At 44.2% G+C, this 18,338-nt stretch overlaps 2 protein-coding genes across 4 annotated transcripts; one reads left to right on the forward strand and one right to left on the reverse strand.

Annotated features, from left to right (window-relative positions):
• Positions 1-242: 242 nt before the first annotated feature.
• Positions 243-6,931, reverse strand: LOC133506324 (transcription elongation factor 1 homolog). Of its 3 annotated transcripts, none has more exons than XM_061830356.1 (4): positions 6,792-6,931; positions 6,368-6,485; positions 6,215-6,285; positions 243-2,020 (listed from the first exon to the last, which is right to left on the reverse strand). In XM_061830356.1, exons 1-4 carry the CDS (start codon positions 6,895-6,897, stop codon positions 1,956-1,958), a joined length of 360 nt encoding a protein of 119 aa, XP_061686340.1. In that variant the 5' UTR covers positions 6,898-6,931; the 3' UTR covers positions 243-1,955. The 3 variants fall into 3 exon arrangements, with proteins under 3 accessions (XP_061686340.1, XP_061686341.1, XP_061686342.1); XM_061830357.1 differs by having other exon boundaries at positions 244-2,020; positions 6,368-6,488; positions 6,791-6,822; XM_061830358.1 differs by lacking the exon at positions 6,792-6,931 and adding an exon at positions 6,605-6,783 and having other exon boundaries at positions 244-2,020.
• Positions 6,889-16,863, forward strand: pld6 (phospholipase D family, member 6). The gene is made up of 4 exons (XM_061830355.1): positions 6,889-6,982; positions 8,559-8,742; positions 9,430-9,659; positions 15,771-16,863. Exons 2-4 carry the CDS (start codon positions 8,564-8,566, stop codon positions 16,019-16,021), a joined length of 660 nt encoding a protein of 219 aa, XP_061686339.1. The 5' UTR covers positions 6,889-6,982; positions 8,559-8,563; the 3' UTR covers positions 16,022-16,863.
• The last annotated feature ends 1,475 nt before the right edge of the window (positions 16,864-18,338 follow it).

The following is an 18,338-nucleotide window of genomic DNA, read 5'->3' on the forward strand; positions in this document are numbered from 1 at the left end:
TTGGACGCTCTTAATTGCCCATAGGTGTGATTGTGAGTGTGGCTGTTTGTCTTTATGTGCACTGCGATTGGTGGCTGGTGACCAGTTCAGGGTGTTCCCTGCCTCCTGCCCTTTGACAGCTGGGATAGGATCCAGCACTCGTGTGACCCTTGTGAGGATAAGCGGCTTAGAAAATGGATATACATATGTATACATCCATATGTATATAAGTGATTTGAACCAGACCGTGGGAAGTAAATGTTCAGTGTGCTGCACTTCAGTCACTCATCAGAGATCAATTAATAAGCAAAACAATTGATACAACTAAACCAAAAAGGACTGAAGTACAAAAAAATATTTCAAGCACTGAGAATTAGGGGTTTTCGTCTTGAAAATTTTCACAAGTCTGAAGAAAAACTTGTCATTATTTCATTTTATTTTTCAGATTTCCATATTGGACGTCGACAGTTGTTCAATTTTCCCCATTGTGCGGTATGCACTAAAACTCTCTCGTTTGCTACATTAAAAATGAAAATACGACAAACATCCATCACCTGCTTCAAACATTTATTATTGCTTCTGTTTTGACAATCATCCAGGACAACTACAGTCTGCGTGTTTATTCATACAACACGTTTAGTTGCATAGAAAACAAACGCACATTAAAAAAAAATAATAATAATTCACAGTGTATTGTACATATTTAGTCATGACGCGTAACCTTTTCAGCAAGCAAAAGAATTTCCCGGTGAGATGACCCGATGCTGCGGCATCATTCGCAAGACCACGAGGGCAGGGAATCAGTTATTATTTATTGGACATGATGTTTGACTCTCAATCGGCAGACAATCAATAACCGCAGCGAAATATCGGAATGATGATACGTTGTGACGCCGTAAGCGCACGTTGCAGAATTTAAAACTCATTCATTGTCAGTGACGACTTTTGAAGTCAAATATCTGTGAGTTTTTAAGTCAATTGAAACATCCATCCATTTTCTTTGCCGCTTATCCTCACAAGGGTCGCGGGGAGTGCTGGAGCCTATCCTAGCTGTGAACGGGCAGGAGGCGAGGTACACCCTGAACTGGTTGCCGGCCAATCGCAGGGCACATTGAGACAAACACCCGCACTGACAATCACACCTAGGGGCAATTGAGTGTGTCCAATTATTGTTGCATGTTTTTGGGATGTGGAAGGAAATCGGAGTGCCCGGAGAAAACCCACGCAGGCACGGGGAGAACATGCAAACTCCACACAGGTGGATCCGGGATCGAACCTGGGTCCTCAGAACTGTGAGGCCAGAGCTGATCCAACGTGCCGCCTAAATCGAATCGAACAATATATGATGATATTGTTTCAAAGTGAAGACAATTTGTAACTGGTATTTGAGGAGAAAATTTATTTTCCCCCACGATTTGCTTTTTGGGCTATGTAGAATGATGTGGCGGGTCCCATCTGGCCCCCGGGCCTCGAGTTTAATACCTGTGCCTAAAAATGAGTAATTGTATAAGTGACCAAAGTAGCCATTATTTTCTGTTTTTCCAAACAATGTTTCTTTTTGGTTTTCAGTAATGTGGAAGTGCAGCTACGTAAAATTACGTGGAATATGGATTTATGCCAGAGGGGAAGCGTGTGAGGTTTGAATCCCGAGGCAGAAATGTTAACCGCTCAATAGACATGTCATGTGACCAAATCGAATGGACCTCAGCTCGCCCAGGTGTTCCTAATAAAGTGGTCCGCGACGGTCGTTTCTGTCCAGACTCATAAGCGCACGGCGACATCTTTAATGCTCGGGATTCTTGCAGGCGGTCATTTTTAATACATTTGTACCGTTAACGTTAAAGCGAAAACAATTTTAAAAAGAAGCAGGGAGGGGGGGAAAAAAAAAAAAGAAGAAATAAATCCGCAGTCGAAAGTTTGATCGGGCGGAAAAGGTCGGCCATCGCTTAAATGTCGTCTGGCTCCACCTCCGGGGACTACTGATTGGCCGATTCGCAGGCGTCGATCCAATCACTGTACACGTCCACCGGTTCCGACAGATCTGGACAGGACAGGGTTAAGGAAAGCCTCGGTTGCGTCACGTCATTTGGAAATCAATAAGTAAAACGTGACAAACACCATCAGTCTTATCACAATTATGTCAGAAAAAAAAAATCTTTTTTACATTTTTAAAAATTTTCAAACATCGTTTGAGGAAAAACAATTTCAATTTTAAAACAATATCGTAACACTTTTATAACAATAAAGCTGCAGAAGTGACTTGAAAACATAATTTCGAACAAATCGTGGCAAAGCCAAAATCTCATCTTACTCATCAAGTAAAAAGTTGTCGTATAAAATTCAAACCTTAAAATTTGATGCTTAATGTCAGGCAAAATAGTTTAAAATTTTTTTAACGTAATCACGATAACACCACAAGAAGAAAGTAATAACATTACAAGAAGAAACATTGCATTTTTATGAGAATAACGCCATAAATGTACAGGTACAAAAAAAAAAAAAAAAAAAAGCTTTTATGAATTAAAGCCGTAAATGAATGAAGTCATAAATTTTGAGGGCGCTAAATGTAATGGTAGCAAAAGCGCTGACATCAGCTCATCACGGGGCCCACTTTGGCCCGCGTCCAACGAGCCTCCTTAATAAATGTCTTTCTGTTCTCACAAAAACACTCATTAATAACTCGCCTTTTAAGACCTTTGTCGGCGTTTCCGCGCCTTCCCCCAGCTTTCCGTCGGCCGCGGCGCGCCACGTGACCCGCCGGCGCCGCGCCGTCGATAACCTCCGACGCTACGTCGGCCGTCTGAGCGCGTAGGAGGCGGGCGCCAAATCCTCAATTTGGATCGCTCCAAAGACCCAAAAGCGCACGCGGTCGTGACGTGCCAATAAATCAGCGCTTAAACGGCCGGGCCAGGAAGATTACGCTGAAAGCTTCCAGTAAATGGACGCTGTGGTGAAGCTAATGGAAGTGTCCCGAGCTTATCGTTAAGGGACGTGACGGGACCGAGCGCAAGTGCGCATTCTTTTGCAACACAACGCCCGAGCACGAGTTTCACAGTCCATCCGGTGCTAATTTTCCGTTAGCATAAAGCACCCGGCCCCCGAGCCAACAATCCTCGCGTTCGCCACGGAGTTTGGAACGCTCCCGGGACTGTTGGTGCAAATGACGTACAGCTGACAGCAGTGACGTAAATGACCTTCATACTGGGGCGGGAAAGCGGGCGTGGTCTTCGGATGAACCGCAGCACAACTCCAAGCCGTATAGAGCTCGCGCACGTGACGTCGCCATTTTCACGGCGCCATATTGGCGGTCCAACAGAGCCGCTCCACATTGTGGGAGACGTGGAACCGGAGGAGAATATTTACAGTACCCGAGACCCGTTGCGCAGTTGGTCGTCACGACAGACGAGACAGATCTTCAAAGAGATCATCCAGAAAGTATCGATCGGTTTCGCCATTTAAACGTGATTCTTCTCAATCTCAAATGAACAAAAAGTATTTATAATGCCAAACTGGCTCATTTGGGAACAATGCGTTTTGGAAAAAAAAAAATGAAATAAACCGTCTGTTGCAGAGACGTTTACAGAGGTTAACGTGCGGTCGCAATCGCTTCCGTGGAGACGACTCAGTCCTCTGTTTTTTCAATCACAGTTAATGAATGTGAGTTTGGGTAAAACCAGGGGTCATTTATTTCAATATTGGTATTTGTATTGAATAGTGGCTGAAAAGATCGATGGATTCCGGCAAAGTTTAACGTGTGGCCGAACACGCTTCCGCGTTCACGAGCCGTCAAAACCGTCACTACGTGGGATTGATTCCCGATGAGAACAGATCCACCAACAAAGTATTCGTATGCGTCCAGACTTTTATACGCTTTCAAACATTTCCGTGTAAATCTCGACGACTTACTCACCAGATCCATGCGTGGATCAGGTTGTCCAAGACAAGCTGAAGCAAATTAAAAGTCCAATTTCTTATTGGCGAAAACATCGATTTCGGCATTATATGTGGGTCCTCTATGCCAAGTTTATCTAATTTTTCCACGTACCGTCGTTTATTTTCATCTTCTAAATGTCTCACGGAATCGGACAAGACTCTGGACGTCGTGCTCCAAGATGTATTTTCGTGTCGCCGCCAACCGACTTAGCATTGAGCAATGCTTAGCTCGACCGGCAATATGGCGACGTAAACAAAAGTCACGTGACTTTATGACGTCGGTGCACGAGCTCGATACGCATTTTTCAACAGACAAGTGCCGCTATACTGATTGACAAAAAAATATTGTTACATAGTAGGCCACAAATTCCAAAACTGTACTCCTAATACAGGGGTGTAAAACTCATTTTTCTCACGGGGCATATTGTTGTTCCGGTTTCCCCTCAGAGGGACGTTATGACTGTGAAACACAAATATTTAGCCATCTTATCATATTTACATCAATTTATGAACTACTTTTGGAATCAGAAATCAAAGGTAATGTGTTTTTGAACTATTCCCTTTGGTAACACAAAATCGCTTTAAATATCTCAACTTTATCATTTATGATATATGACAATTTGAAATTTTGGTACAGATTTTTTTTTTTTTTACAAGAATCATGGAAATTGACACTCTAGATTTGGCTTCGTGGGCCACATAAAATCATGTGGCGGGCCAGATATGGCCCGCGAGCCTCAGGTTTGATGGCTGTGACCTAATATTTAACGCACACTCACTGCTGGCCACCTTCCGGCTTCGAAGCGCGGGTCATTTCCCCGGGTCAGCCGCGACATAATCGGAAGGACTACGGCGAATCGGCTTTAGCGACAGAGCCCAAAAATGTAAGCATTTCACCAAGAATACGAAAGAAGAAGGCAATGCAAAACCAAAGAGACACAACTTGCCTTTTGTGACGGCGCATCTAAAAAGGAAATTGTGGTAAATTCAATTTATGACCAAGATGGACAATCATCTATCTCGCTAAGCGATTTAGCTCGTTTGTTGCAAACATGACCAACAGCAGTGACGTAACTGCTTAAAGCCTGAAAACTCAACATTAGCTTTAAGCTAACTGCACAAAAGAGAATGTGCTTATGTGGTGGCCATTTTGGCAGGGGCAACATTCCCAACAAAATCAATGCATGTGTATTGAAAAGTCCGATTTTGCTAATTTCTCAACTGGTTTTCACAAGGTTTACTTTTTTTTTTTTTTTGTCAGAGGATGTGCTCTTAATGCAGAACATTTGAAAAGAAGAACCTCAAATATGTCCAACCTATGAAAGGTTATTTCCAGTGTTTTTGTTGTGATTGTGCACAATTGTGCACAGTTTTAAGCGCTGTACAGCTAAGAATGTTAAAGGCCCGAGTGTCGCCTTGGTTTTAATCTGCACTATCATACATAAAGATGTGAGGAATGCTGGTTCAAGATGAAAAGTTTATCACAAGTTCAATTTTCGTAATTACCTTTAGCACATAAACACTTTAATGTGGTTGTAAAGGAGCAGCTGCGACAAACTGGAATTTACAAATGATCCAATGACTCGATAATCGGCGACTCATCGATTATCAAAATAATCATTTGTGGCAGCCCGACTGAAGACGTCAAGCTGTGTTGGTTCTGCTTTGCAGGAGACATTACATTTTCCATTTTAAGTGCGACAACATCACAAATTTAAGATATCCTGTGTGTTTTATGCACTTTTTCCTCCCGGTTCACACTTATTGCCCTGCAGTTATGGTCCAGGAAAAAAAAAAAAAATACACGTATATCACTGCAATACACTTGCACCACGAAAAGTAAAGCACGATCTGGCGAGGGACGACCGCTAATGCATCATGAGCTGGATACCAAATAAACGCTCAAACTGATTCCCGTACATTTTTCCATCATGTCACCAAGTTACAAGATGGCGATCACGCATCTTTTGCAAAATTCTCCAGGATGCACCAGACGTGTGATAGGCTGGAGCTGCCATTATCACCATTTATTGGGCTCATGAACAACAACTTTCACACATCTTTTTCTTCAAACCGCCTCATAGGAATGAAAATTAACAACATAATTGATGTTGACATCAGTTTTACGAGTTAAAATAAAGTCACTCGACTAGTGTTTTCGTTTAAAGCCGAACTTATACCCCCCGATTTGGGCCTGCAACGTGGCAGACGGGCAAATATTGATCATGATTGGAAGCTATTTATTAATACGCATGCATGGGTGTTTGTAAGTGACTAAATCTTGTAGCACAAAGAAGGATACAAGTAATGGGCGTCTGGAACTCCTCCAAACAGACTGTACAAGATATTATTCCAGTATTTCTCGTCCTCTCCCTTGAAATTGATAGAAAGAAACGTTAGCAACAACTAGTAAAAGGAACGTTTAACTAAAAAAAAAAAAAAAGAAATCATTTACATTTTGACATCACATGACTTCTCGTGATTGCAGAAGGGGCAGGTAAACTGAGTTGCCAGATCCCCGGTCATCTTCTTCTTTGGAGGAGGTTTCCGTTTGGACTTGCGGCGACCCATCGCTCCCAAAAAAAAAAAAAAAAAAAAAAACTTTTGTGGCTGTTATACGACGTACAGGATCAACAAAACAATGGGGGACTTGAACGCAACACGTTGCACTGTCGATGTGTCACAAACTCACCACTAAGTCAACACGCTAACATTAGCATGTTTGTTACTCATCCCCCGGAGAACAATTACGACGAAAAAAAAATTACACACAATTTACGATTGCAAACTAATCGTCGAATAGGGTTTAAAAAGACACATCTGCGTGCAGCGCAGCGATTGAAAACAACATACGGAGATCAAAGTTTGCTCTTGTTTACCTTTGCTGGCGACGCACGTTGCGCTCCAAAGAAAACCAACTTCCGCATTTGCGCCGTTTGCTGTTAAATGATTGGACGAGAGTCGAGTCGATTCAGGGCCCTTCATTGGCTCGTACACGTGTCCGTCAAATGAGTAAGCAGCGACGCGACGGCTTTGCCGCGTGTGTCGATGCCGGTTTGACATAAATACAGTAGGTCTCAACTTTAAACTATACCGTTTATTATTTGTGGGTCCGGACGCTTTAGCGACATAATTAACGTGTTGATAAATGAATGTTACTTTTATAACAAGCTTGCTTTGCATAACATAGGGCAGGTGAAGTTAACACGATAGCTAGCCAAAAACACGTTCAAGCGAGGCTAGGGCTAATGTCCGCTTATTTTAATTGCAAATTGTCCGATTTTTGTTTTATGTGTTGGCTTTTTCAAACGTGACTTCCTATCCAACGTTTGGTTTATTTAATGACGACGCCACTGTGTCTAAAAAACTTTAAAAATTAATAGTCTGTGAAACGTGACCAAAAGTTACAAAAACATCTCTTCACTGTACACTGAGACATATGGTTGTAGGCCTACTGGAAAACAATAACCATTGCTTGTTTTATTACATCCCATAAACCTCAAACATCACAAACTTAAAAAAAAAAAAAAAAACTAAATCTTTTTGTATGTGTAAATTTCCTCATATTAGGGTTTATATTTACTCATCAACATAGGTGTTAATTTGGGTAGGCCTTTAAATTCCACAAATTATTTTTTGACAAGATGGCGGCAGCTGGTAAAGCGTTGGCCTCACAGTTCTGAGGACCGGGGTTCAATCCCGGTGTGACGGTCTGAGCGCTCCCGGTGCTGCAAAGTCTTCTTGTGATTAATGCCCATGCGCGGATATTTTGTAAACTTATAGGGGTAGGTTATAACGTATGTTAACTCCCTCTATGTAGAAGAAGGGGAACTATGAGACTGCGGGGTTTCCCTGTGAGCGTCTGGTACGTACCCAGAGTTCCCCTTTTAGTAACGCATGCGCATTCATCACAAGGAGACTTTTCAGCACGGGGGAGCGCTCAGACCGTCACAACCGGGCCCGCCTATGTGGAGTTTGCATGTTCTCCCCGTTTACTCCTACATCCCAAAAAAATGCAACATTAATTGGACACTGGAAATTGCCCCTAGGTGTGATTGTGAGTGCAACTGTTTCTCTCTAGTTGCCCTGCGATTGGCTGGCGACCACTTCATTGTGTACCCCGCCTCCTGCCTGTTGACAGCTGGGATAGGCTCCGGCACTCCCCGCGACCCTCGTGAGGATAAGCGGTAAAGAAAATGGATGGATGGATTTTTTTTTTTTTTAATTTTTTAAAAACACTTTTTTTTTTTGTGATATTGTCCCAGATTTTTTTTTATTCACACCAAATAACAATTTCACCAATTAATTACAAAAATGACACCATAATAAAAGAACACAATTTAATGAACCAATGTTAGTAAAAATGAATTAAACGAAGTATAAGGGGACTCTTGATCTTGCAACTGCTTGGTGGGCCAGTTTAAAGAATGCAGACCCCCCCCCCTTTTGTCTCCAGGCTGTTTATAATCATAGTCAAGGTAAAAAAAAAAAAAAAAGTCCCCAAGTGGCAGCATTTTTTTTTTCCTGCAGGTATTCAGTATTCATTCAAGGGAACAACACACCTGCTGATTAACCGCTGGCATGCCGCCTATCCCCGCGGAGGCCATTTTGATAAGTGCAGTAATGCGAGCATTGTGTCGCCACAGCGGGGATGTCGGTGATGTGGACGGCGAAGGTGGTGGGCCTGGGAGCCGTGGCTTTCTCCCTCAGCGTGGAGCTGCTGTGGAGGCTCCTGCGTCACCTCAGACCGCCGATAATTCTGAACGAGGTCCTCTTCTTTCCCTCCGAGGTGGTCTGCACGCAGCACATCTTCTCTCCCGCTCCCCCCCAGTGAGTTCCTCATTGTGTCGAGCGTCGTGAAGCTGCGGTGATTCGCGGCAAAACAGTGGCGGAGGAGCTTTGTCTTCAGTGCGGCTTTTGTGTTTTTTAATAAACGCGTTCGCGGCACAAGCGATGTCTTTGCAGCCGGCACGACGTCCTTGAGGAATAGAAGCGGTGACGGGCGAACGTTAGAAAGAAATCTGCCATCCGCTGAGACTTGGAATTGTTTGGCCGTCTCCGTGTGACGGCACCTTCCAGAAATGTAACCTTGGTTGCCGCATTCTTAACACTGCAATGTTGCAGTTTTTGCGCAGTATTTGCTCGAGGAAAGGTGTCAAACCGGCAACCCGTGGGTCTTGTCCTGTGTGTGTCACGACAGCATTTGATCCCGCCGTTATACAAATGAAAAATGAATAAAGAGATCGTTGAAGCTAATGCTGCGCAGACAATTATACGTTTTCATAATTTTATTGACAATAACATGAACATTTGCAGGGAGGAGGAAGTAAGTGAACCCTGTGATTTAACTGGTTGAGTTCACTGGCAGCGAGAACCTCGACCAAATGTTTGCTGTGGTTGAAAATAAGATGTGAACAACTATCAGAATGAATTTGAAAGATTTCGTCTTTACAAAACTTGCAGTTCGTTTGAAAAATATAACAGCGTGGAACAGTTTTGATTTTTCTTTGCTTTCAGCTCCTGTTGCTGCCCGTTGCCTCACGGCGTCGAAACGTCCTTCACTCGTCTTCTGCGCTTCATCCTGTCAGCTCGCTCCTCTCTGGACTTGTGCTTGTTTTCGTTTTCCAACATGGACCTGAGCAGGGCTATTTTGCACCTGTACAGAAAGAAGGTAACCGTCAGGGTCCTGGTTGACAAGGACTACTCGGTCATCACTGGCTCCCAGATCGGACCCCTCCGCGAGGCCGGTAAGTGCAATTTCTGTTTGGGAATTTTCAGAATCACTTGGCGATTACGTCAGAACTTTGATACTATCAATCTCTCCAGAGCAATGTTTATTTGCCCAACACAAAGGACTGAAGGGAGCTGCGGTCCCAAAATCCCATTCGAAGTCTGTTGAATTAAACATACAACATCTCCTCACATCCAAGACTTCTAAAACAAATTATTTATACTCAAATCTATCCATATCCTATCTGTACACTATTGCAATTTTGATTCAACGTTTTTGAATAAGTGGACCAAAAGCCATTCCTGTGCCACGAAATGTCACATTGACAGTGTGTCACAAACCAAATCCCCGAGATTTCATGTTTATGATAAAAAGTCTTTGCACTACACACCGTCATGAGCGGGGCGAGACGGGCATTTAAGTTGGAGTTTTCGTCACTGGCATTTGCCAGTTCGTTGCCTTGCGTGAGTGAGTTGCATTCACTGCCTTTGGGACTTTCCGCTTTTACGCGTAGGTTAGAGTGACTCTAGTCACAGCGATTCTGTGCCCTTTTGTTTGATCCTGTCCTGTTGAGTTCGATAGTTTGCCCCATAGTCATCGGACCTTGGTGTATGTCTTTTGGATCCCGCCTAGCCTAGGGTTTCTGTGCCTGCGCCTTGTCGGACTGCTACACCGTGTGTGACCAATTTCCGGAATAAACCACATTGAACACTATGCCTCTGCCTCGAAGTCCTGCATTTGGGTCCGCCCCCCGGACCGGAGGTTCGTGACACATACTTTATGCAGAGTCGAACCTCTGAAGTAGAACATAAGCTGTTCTGCGCCCCCTGGCTGACTTCCAAGTTGTTGGAAGTTTACTGTTGATCATTTCTATTGTAATTTAGAAATTTACAATTTAACACAATTTCTCATGGGAGATGAAAGTGAATGAATTGCAATCTCTCTAAAATATAACATGATTGATCTGTATGTGTGCTTCCTTTAAGTGTGTTAAAATTGGCCAATTTGGGCTGAATGCAAGGTAAGCAAAACTGCATTGGATTTCGTTGGCTGCACAGATTACAGATAACGGGGAAAATCCAGGGCGGATGTTTTTTGTCGTTGTGTTGTATCAATTTCGTCTCCTGACCTTTATTTAGTCTTGACACCCGACATCTCACAGCTCCCCATACAAAAATGTAACACAAACTATGAATATTCAAATAATAATGACTTCCTCACAAATGAACTCGCTGTGAAATCTGGGTGTGTTTAATTGAACACAAGTCGTATTTCCTCAAAATGACTCGGAGAACGAAATCCCAGTCAATCTTAGAGCAAGAATACATTGTGTGTGCCAGCGTTAATCCAAACACGTTACTCTGATCAACGTTGCGTTCTTGGAATACGAATTAAACGGACTAATTAATCAACATGAGGCGGGCACCACTGCCGGCGTGGAAAACATGAAGCGGTCATCAGAGGAAGTGTCGAGAAGAGGAAAAGTGTCGGACCTCAACTTCTTGACGTGAAAACGAGCCGCAAAACAAATCTGGATCAGCTCACAACTCGCGAATTAAAAGATGACGTTTATGATCATGATTTATCGTGTAGCTTTTGTGCAAATTGTTTCATGAAATCAAATATGCAACTTGTTGTTGCTGAAGATTTACTATCGCGATATTAATTTTTTGGGTAAATAAAACAGGCAGTTATCGGTAAACATGTCACACACTTCTGGATTTAATAATAAATAATGGCACGCAATTATTTCATTGTCTACCTTTTTAAAAAGTGCGTCATTGTCAATACGTCTCTTTTAAGTCATGTTACAGTCAACCCCGGCGTCTGCTCGTCTATGCAATTAACCGTTGTATTAAATTTAAGATGTCAGAGTACCAAGAGAGGAACTGTGGTACTGCATGCGCAAGTCTGGTGTGGCGGAGAAATATGTTACAATAGTACAGGACAAGTATGAGGGCAGCAGCGGTGACATGTGCCGTAGGTGTGACAGGAGAAATTAAGGTGGAGGTGGGACTGCATCAGGGATCCGCGCTGAGCCCCTTCCTGTTTGCGGTAGTAATAGATGGGCTGACAGACGAGGTTAGACTGGAATCCCTTTGGACTATGATGTTCGCAGATGATATTGTGATCTGCAGTGAAAGCGGGGAACTGGCGGAGGAACAATTAGAAAGATGGAGGGACGCACTGGAAAGGAAAGGAATGAAGATTAGCTGACGTAAAACAGAATATATGTGAGGGGCGCAGGCAGAAGAGTGAACCTCCTGGGAGAAGAGATGGCGAGGGTGGACGACTTCAAATACTTGGGGTCAACAATACAGAAGGAAGTGAAGAAACGGGTCCAAGCGGGGTGGAACAGCTGGCAGAAGGTGTCTGGTGTTCTATGTGACAGAAGAGTCTCCGCTAGGATGAAGGGAAAAGTGTATAAAACAGCAGTGAGGCCGGCCACGATGGACGGATTCGAGACTGTGGCACTAAAGAGAGAACAGGAAGCAGAATTGAAGATATTGAAGTTCTCGCTAGGACTGAGCGGGTTGGACAGAATTAGAAATGAGCTCATTAGAGGGACAGCCAAAGTTGGATGTTTGTGGAGGCGAGGTTAGAGAGAGCAGACTTGAACGGTTTGGACATGTTCAGAGGCAAGAGAGTGACTATATTGGTAGTCGGGTGCTGAGGATGGAGTTCAAGATGTCTGGCGATATTTGCTCGAGTCTCGCCCGACTTCGTTTGTTTGAAGTGCAAACTGTAAGGTTTCAGGTTTGGAGGGTTCCACTGTTTGAAATAACGGAAATGAAGTCAAGCACTCGGGGAAGTGATTCCACGGCGGTGTTGGCAGAGTCTCCCGCAAAATATGACTCATGTCCCGCTGAATGGAAGGTGCTCAGTCAGTTCTTGGACCAGCGGCATCAATGCCAAAAGTCTCCCCTCGGTGTTTCCTCAATGGTGAATGGAGGCACGACGGCATCCGTCCGCCCTAACGGACTCTGGCACCGCGAAAGGCTTCGTGTGCCTCGTCTCCCGCTCGCTCGCTGGCGCCCGTTCTCTCTTTCGGCCTTCCGTATTTGCGAGATTGCCGCCGCTGCGTGCGCTTAAATCGGAAATTGGCAACGCAGACGGCACATTTCATTAGGCCAAGTGTTTGCGAGGATGTTGAGCACTCCAGTCCGGCCGTCGATTCTTGTCTTTGTCCCGCGCGCTGCTTTCATGCTCATAAAGCCCAATCGTTGGCAGCAGCCCGTACGCCACGGAGCTTCAATCCATTTCTGCGCTCTCATTGACCTTTCAGAATCAACGTTTCCTTCGTTCTTTCCATTTTTAATTGGCAAACTAAACTCAAAGAATGAAAAATCGACTGATTATTGGATTTGGTTTTTTTTTTTAATACTTTGACTATAAAAGACGACAGATCTTGAATTATTCCATTTTAGGGTCATAGCAAAAATACAAAATGGAGGAGGGGAAAGGCCACAGGACTGAATTGGATTTTTTTTTTTTTTTTCGTTTTTTATCTGCCGGAGCCACGACTCATTCCAACGTTGCATTATTGTGCCATCTAATGGAGGCATATTTAATGGTCATCCCTTTCACTATATCGCTGGCATAGATAGATTAATAAGTGGATATTAAAAATGAATTAAATCACAAGTTTAAAGACAAATGAAGTTAAATTAGACAATTTTCAACAGCACTCCTGCTGATCTCTGGAGGAACACGAGCGGGACGTCCACAGTTGAGCATCGATTTTAGGCTCAAGTGGAGGAAAATGTGAAATGAAATTAAATGTAATATTTTGACAGCAGTTTTTGTCAAGGCAATTTTTTTTCAATGTACACGTGAGAGTTGATAGTTAAAGGACCTCTTCAAGGTTAAGTAGCAGCTCGTTGTATTTCCAATGTTATGATACATTTTGATGAGTCGCACCTGAAAGTCATTGAAAAGGAGGAGTGGAAACAAACAAAGTACGCCGTAAACATTCATGAGCACACGTCTATCAACATGAAAATCAATCATTCACGCAGCCCATACGTAATAGTCACTTGCCGATACACGCTGCGGTAAATGCAGTCTAATAACAATGACACGACATAAATCCCTCGCACGCGGACGCCCGCCTGCGTCTGAATCGGCCCGATCCGAGTCGAGCTGCGGCTGGCCTCGGTCCAGCGTCGTAAATAGTTGCATTGCGGCCTCTCTTGGTCCAGACAAGTAGGGCCTGCCACGTTCGCCCTCTCGCCACGCACACTCGGCGGAGACGCGCTGCGACACCGCATTTTACCTGATTGCTTTTCCAGCAATGCGCTCTCCTGGTGGGATTTTTTTTTCTAAGGCCGGAAGGTTCTGTTTTACATTTTCACAGAGTTCTTGAGCGCTATATAAGGCAGGGGTTTGGAACCTTTCAGGCTGAGAGAACCATAAGTGGCAGATATTTTCAAATGTAATACCAAAAGAGCCATAGAATATTTTTAAAGCCAAGTGCAAATGTCTTCTTCTTCTTCTTTTCCTTTCGGCTTGTCCCGTGAGGGGTCGCCACAGCGTGTCATCTTTTTCCATCTAAGCCCATCTCGTGGATCTTCCTCACTAACCCCCACTGTCCTCGTGCCTTCCCTCACAACATCCATCAACCTTTTCTTGGTCTTCCTCTCCCTCTTTTGCTTGGCAGCTCCGTCCTCAGACTCTCTCGCCTCTGGACGTGTCCAAACCATCGAAGTCTGCTCTCTCGAACCTCGTCTCCAAAACATCCAACTTTGACATCATGATTTTCACGCATTATATCCTTCAGTATATCAAAATATTGAAGTGTTTTAATCTGAAACCATAATTTGGTATCAGGAGAGGATAACTCATCGGTCAAAGTGAGCACGGAGTTATTTCCCTTTCCTTCCTGACCCAACATGGCCGTCACATGGAGCGTTTTCAGAGAGAAGAAAGGGACAAAGTATGTCAGTATGCAACCAAGTTTGTTTTCAAAATGCTAATCCATCAGTATTATTAATGCGTAAGTGTCGTTCTAGAATAAGAATTAATTAATAAACATCTCGAGTATATGTACCACTTCACAGAACTCTCGTATCATACCCGTCCCAGTTTTGGGACACTGCCCGCGAGAGGGTACATCTTTTTTTTTTTTTTGCCCTTAACAATAAATGAAAAAGAAGTGGTATTTCCTTGATTGTGGCCTGTTAGGAGACTTTTATCTCAATAAGGCAAAAAATTGCCACCCTGCCCATGAATGGGCTAATGAGCTCATTTCTAATCATATCCAAGCTGCTCACTCCGAGCGAGAACCTCAACATCTTCATTTCTGCCACCTCCAGTTCTGCTTCCTGTTGTTTCTTCAGTGCCACCGTCTCTAATCCGTACATCACGGCCGGCCTCACCGCTGTCTTCTACACTTTGCCCTTTATCCTAGCGGAGTCTCTTCTGTCACATAGAACACCAGACACCTTCCGCCAACTTTTCTGTCACATAGAACACCAGACACCTTCCGCCAACTGTTCCACCACGGTTGGACCCGTTTCCTCACTTCCTTACCAGACTGTCCATTGTTCTGTATTGTTGACCCCAAGTATTTGAAGTCATCCACCCTCGCCATCTCTTCTCCCTGGAGCTTCACTCTCCCCCCCCTCCGCCCCTCACATTCACGCACATATATTCAGTTTTTCTTTGGCTAATCTTCATTCCTCTCCTTTCCAGTGCGTGCCTCCATCTTTCTTATTGTTCCTCCACCTGCTTTCACCGCAGATGACAATATCATCCGCGAAGATCATAGTCCAAGGGGAATCCAGTCTTCAGTGTACTGGAAGTATTTCAATAAAATATTTTTCGCTGGCGCTATGTTCAAAGGCCTTTGAACTGGATTCTGACGGATGACGACTTCAAAATGATGCCCGCGGGCGTTAGAGGAAAATACTGTTTGCATCATAATTTGGAAGGGCCTTCAAACTTTGTACTCAAAATGAGTTTTTTTTGTGTGTGTGTGTGTGTGTGTGTGTGTGTGTGCAAGGATCAATATTGCCACTCCACTTTTCCGTTTCAAGTTCATTCACCCGGATTGTTTCCACGGCGGTCCGGTTCATCCATAATGCAACGCAGTGGCACCATCCCTCACTCCGGTCCTCCTCCGCAGGGATCTGCGTGCGCAACGTGGGCCGCTACGTGCACATGCATCACAAGTTCGCCCTGGTGGACGGCCGGCGCCTCATCACGGGCTCGCTCAACTGGACGCTGGCGGCGGTGCAGCGCAACGCCGAGAACGTCCTCGTCACCGACGAGCCCGGTCTGGTCCGGCCCTTCGTCGGGGAGTTCCGGAGGTTATGGGAGGACAATGACCCGTCTCGCAATGGACCTTCCTGCGATCAAACCGTGGCCCGCGACTGATTACCACGGTGTGATATTCGGACGCAGCCCTCTTTGTCACTTTTGAGTTCTGAAAGACTCGTGTTAGACTTTCAAGTGGACGCTGACATCGTGTGAAAGTTCAAAGGCAAACGTTTGCACTTTCTCCTCCCGCGACTCTGCCCGTGTTTTGTTCCTGCTCGCATCAGGTGATTGCCAGAGGACCGGTGACGCCACGGCACCGCGTCCGTCCACACAGATCGCAGCTCACTCACAGCCTGTGGAGGGCGCATTTGTGTAGTATTACGCCGGGGTGTGGATCAGAATTGGATGATACTCAACAAAATACCTAATTTGCTTGCGCCTGATGTTACCGGTTAATGCATTTCTTTTAATATTTTTAAGTGGATGTACGTTTAAGTCAACCTAATGTTTGAATTTGAAAAAAACTTTGTTGTGTGAAGTTAGATTCATAATTTGATGCCTTGTGGATGACGGTAAGACCAAAGATTCACTTTTTGAGAAGAAAAAATACAAGATATTTCATGTACTGGTTCCTTCGCCTCTCTCCAAGATGCGACGAAGTGGTGCAGAAAATGGACGGATGGACTCATCTAACTCCTTTTCGTTTTGTGTGAATCTTTCCTGTTTCAGGTACTTCAAGTTCCTGATTTTGTTTTACTTACGTATTTTAGCTCACTGGCAGTTATTTTTGTGTAGTTCGTCGTCACAAAAAACTCGGCTTGGTTTTGTGTTGTAAAACAGCTGCTTTTCGAGGGGATTTTTGTTGGCATCGTTTAAGCTCGTGTTATTAAGACGGTGAGTGTTTATGTTTGTGTTTTATGAGGAGTCTCAGTGCCAATTAAAAACCAAATTGTTTTCCAGCACGTCAACTGCATCCTCTGCTCCACAGCTGTCGAGTTGTTTTTTTTCCCCCTCCCCAAAGCTTTTCAATCTCCATTTAGATTCCCAAGAACGTCTCAGAGCGGCAATACCCTCCAAAGCGGCGTTTCCGGCGAGCATTGAACGCCATCGCCTTTGGGAAACACTTCAAATGCGTGCGTTATGACTCCTTGCTGCAGTCTTTTTGACACCTTCGCTCTGGAATAGAACTTTCCGACCTGTCAATCACTCGTTCAGTAATAGCCAATCAGATAGCCGCATTGTCTTAACTCCTGGCTTGACACGCCCCCTCTCGTCGTCGTATTGTCCCACAAGCAATGCTAGTTGTCAGTAGCGTGCGCTTGGAAAAGTTAATGTTACGAAGAAAATGGTCCTCAGATGCGCTCGGGGATCGTGCAATTCTGATGAAAGATCTCCTGCCAGGTTGATTTATTTTCCAAAACCTAAAACACAGTTGACCAAGTGTCTACGATGGATTAAGGCTCGCGGAAGACCGCACGTACAATTAAATATGGACAATTTCAATAAAGACAAGGCTGTATGTTCGAAGGTAAGCGAGGGACAAGTAATGTCTTTGAGTTTGAATTATCATCAGTGCTTTATACATTACTGGAGAACAATTTTCACTTTGTTATCAAGCGGTCTCACTGACCTGCTGAATGAAGTCTGTCATGTTTAATGCCGAAGAGTCGGGTTAGCGATACGTAAAAATGCGCCATGTCATGCAAGAGAAATGTCTACTTGCCTATTTGTATCACATTGGACTTTTAAGACAGGGCACTGGGTCGGATTACAAGGCAAGTCAAACTTTTACATCCAGTGACTATGGTACTGAGTGTAAGTTCATCACTACTGTTTCAATGCACTCGTAGAAATTTGAACCCAACTCACTTCTAAAGACTCCAATGATATTACTCGTGATCTTTCCAAGTAAAAAAGTATTTATCCTGCTTTACATGCGCAGTACGATTCCACTGTTTTATTCTGTTGGATTTCAACATGAACTGTGTGAGGCGTCGAACTTTTTTGCATCGATCCCCAATGTTTCGCTGTAACTCCGACATTGCGTCCCGCTCTGTCCAAAATCTTAATTCCGTGTACATATCCTCGCGTGAAATAGTTGAGACCTCTCTGTAGAACTCTCTTGGACAAGTCTGACTGATTTGGCAAAAAAACATACCCCAATATTATCTGTTATACGCGATAGAGAATCGACTTCAAACATGTTCTGTTCAGTCGCCATTTTGGAAGCCTGTGGTCCATGGTTAAGGGGGCGGAGCTTAAGATCGCCAGCGGAAAGGTCGATTGTGTGTGCTGAAATCCAAATGGCAATGTCAAATATGAGGAATCAGGTGCCGCCTTATGTAAGCGAGCGATTGAAGCAAGCGGAACACGAGTTTATGTCCGTAAAGTGATGCGTAACTCCTGCGCAGTTCACACATAAACCGGTTTGGGA

Source organism: Syngnathoides biaculeatus, chromosome 9, assembly GCF_019802595.1.
Source record: "Syngnathoides biaculeatus isolate LvHL_M chromosome 9, ASM1980259v1, whole genome shotgun sequence".
NCBI lineage: Eukaryota > Metazoa > Chordata > Actinopteri > Syngnathiformes > Syngnathidae > Syngnathoides > Syngnathoides biaculeatus.

Coding starts and splice junctions, on each gene's coding strand:
- pld6 (XM_061830355.1), top strand. CDS start 8,564: ATGTCGGTGATGTGGACGGCGAAGGTGGTGGGCCTGGGAGCCGTGGCT. Junction 8,743..9,429: donor TTCTCTCCCGCTCCCCCCCA/GTGAGTTCCTCA, acceptor CTTTGCTTTCAG/CTCCTGTTGCTGCCCGTTGC. Junction 9,660..15,770: donor CGGACCCCTCCGCGAGGCCG/GTAAGTGCAATT, acceptor CCTCCTCCGCAG/GGATCTGCGTGCGCAACGTG.
- LOC133506324 (XM_061830356.1), bottom strand. CDS start 6,897: ATGAAGGGCCCTGAATCGACTCGACTCTCGTCCAATCATTTAACAGCA. Junction 6,486..6,791: donor AACGTGCGTCGCCAGCAAAG/GTAAACAAGAGC, acceptor TTTTTTTGGGAG/CGATGGGTCGCCGCAAGTCC. Junction 2,021..6,214: donor GTTCCAGACGCCCATTACTT/GTATCCTTCTTT, acceptor TGTCCTGTCCAG/ATCTGTCGGAACCGGTGGAC.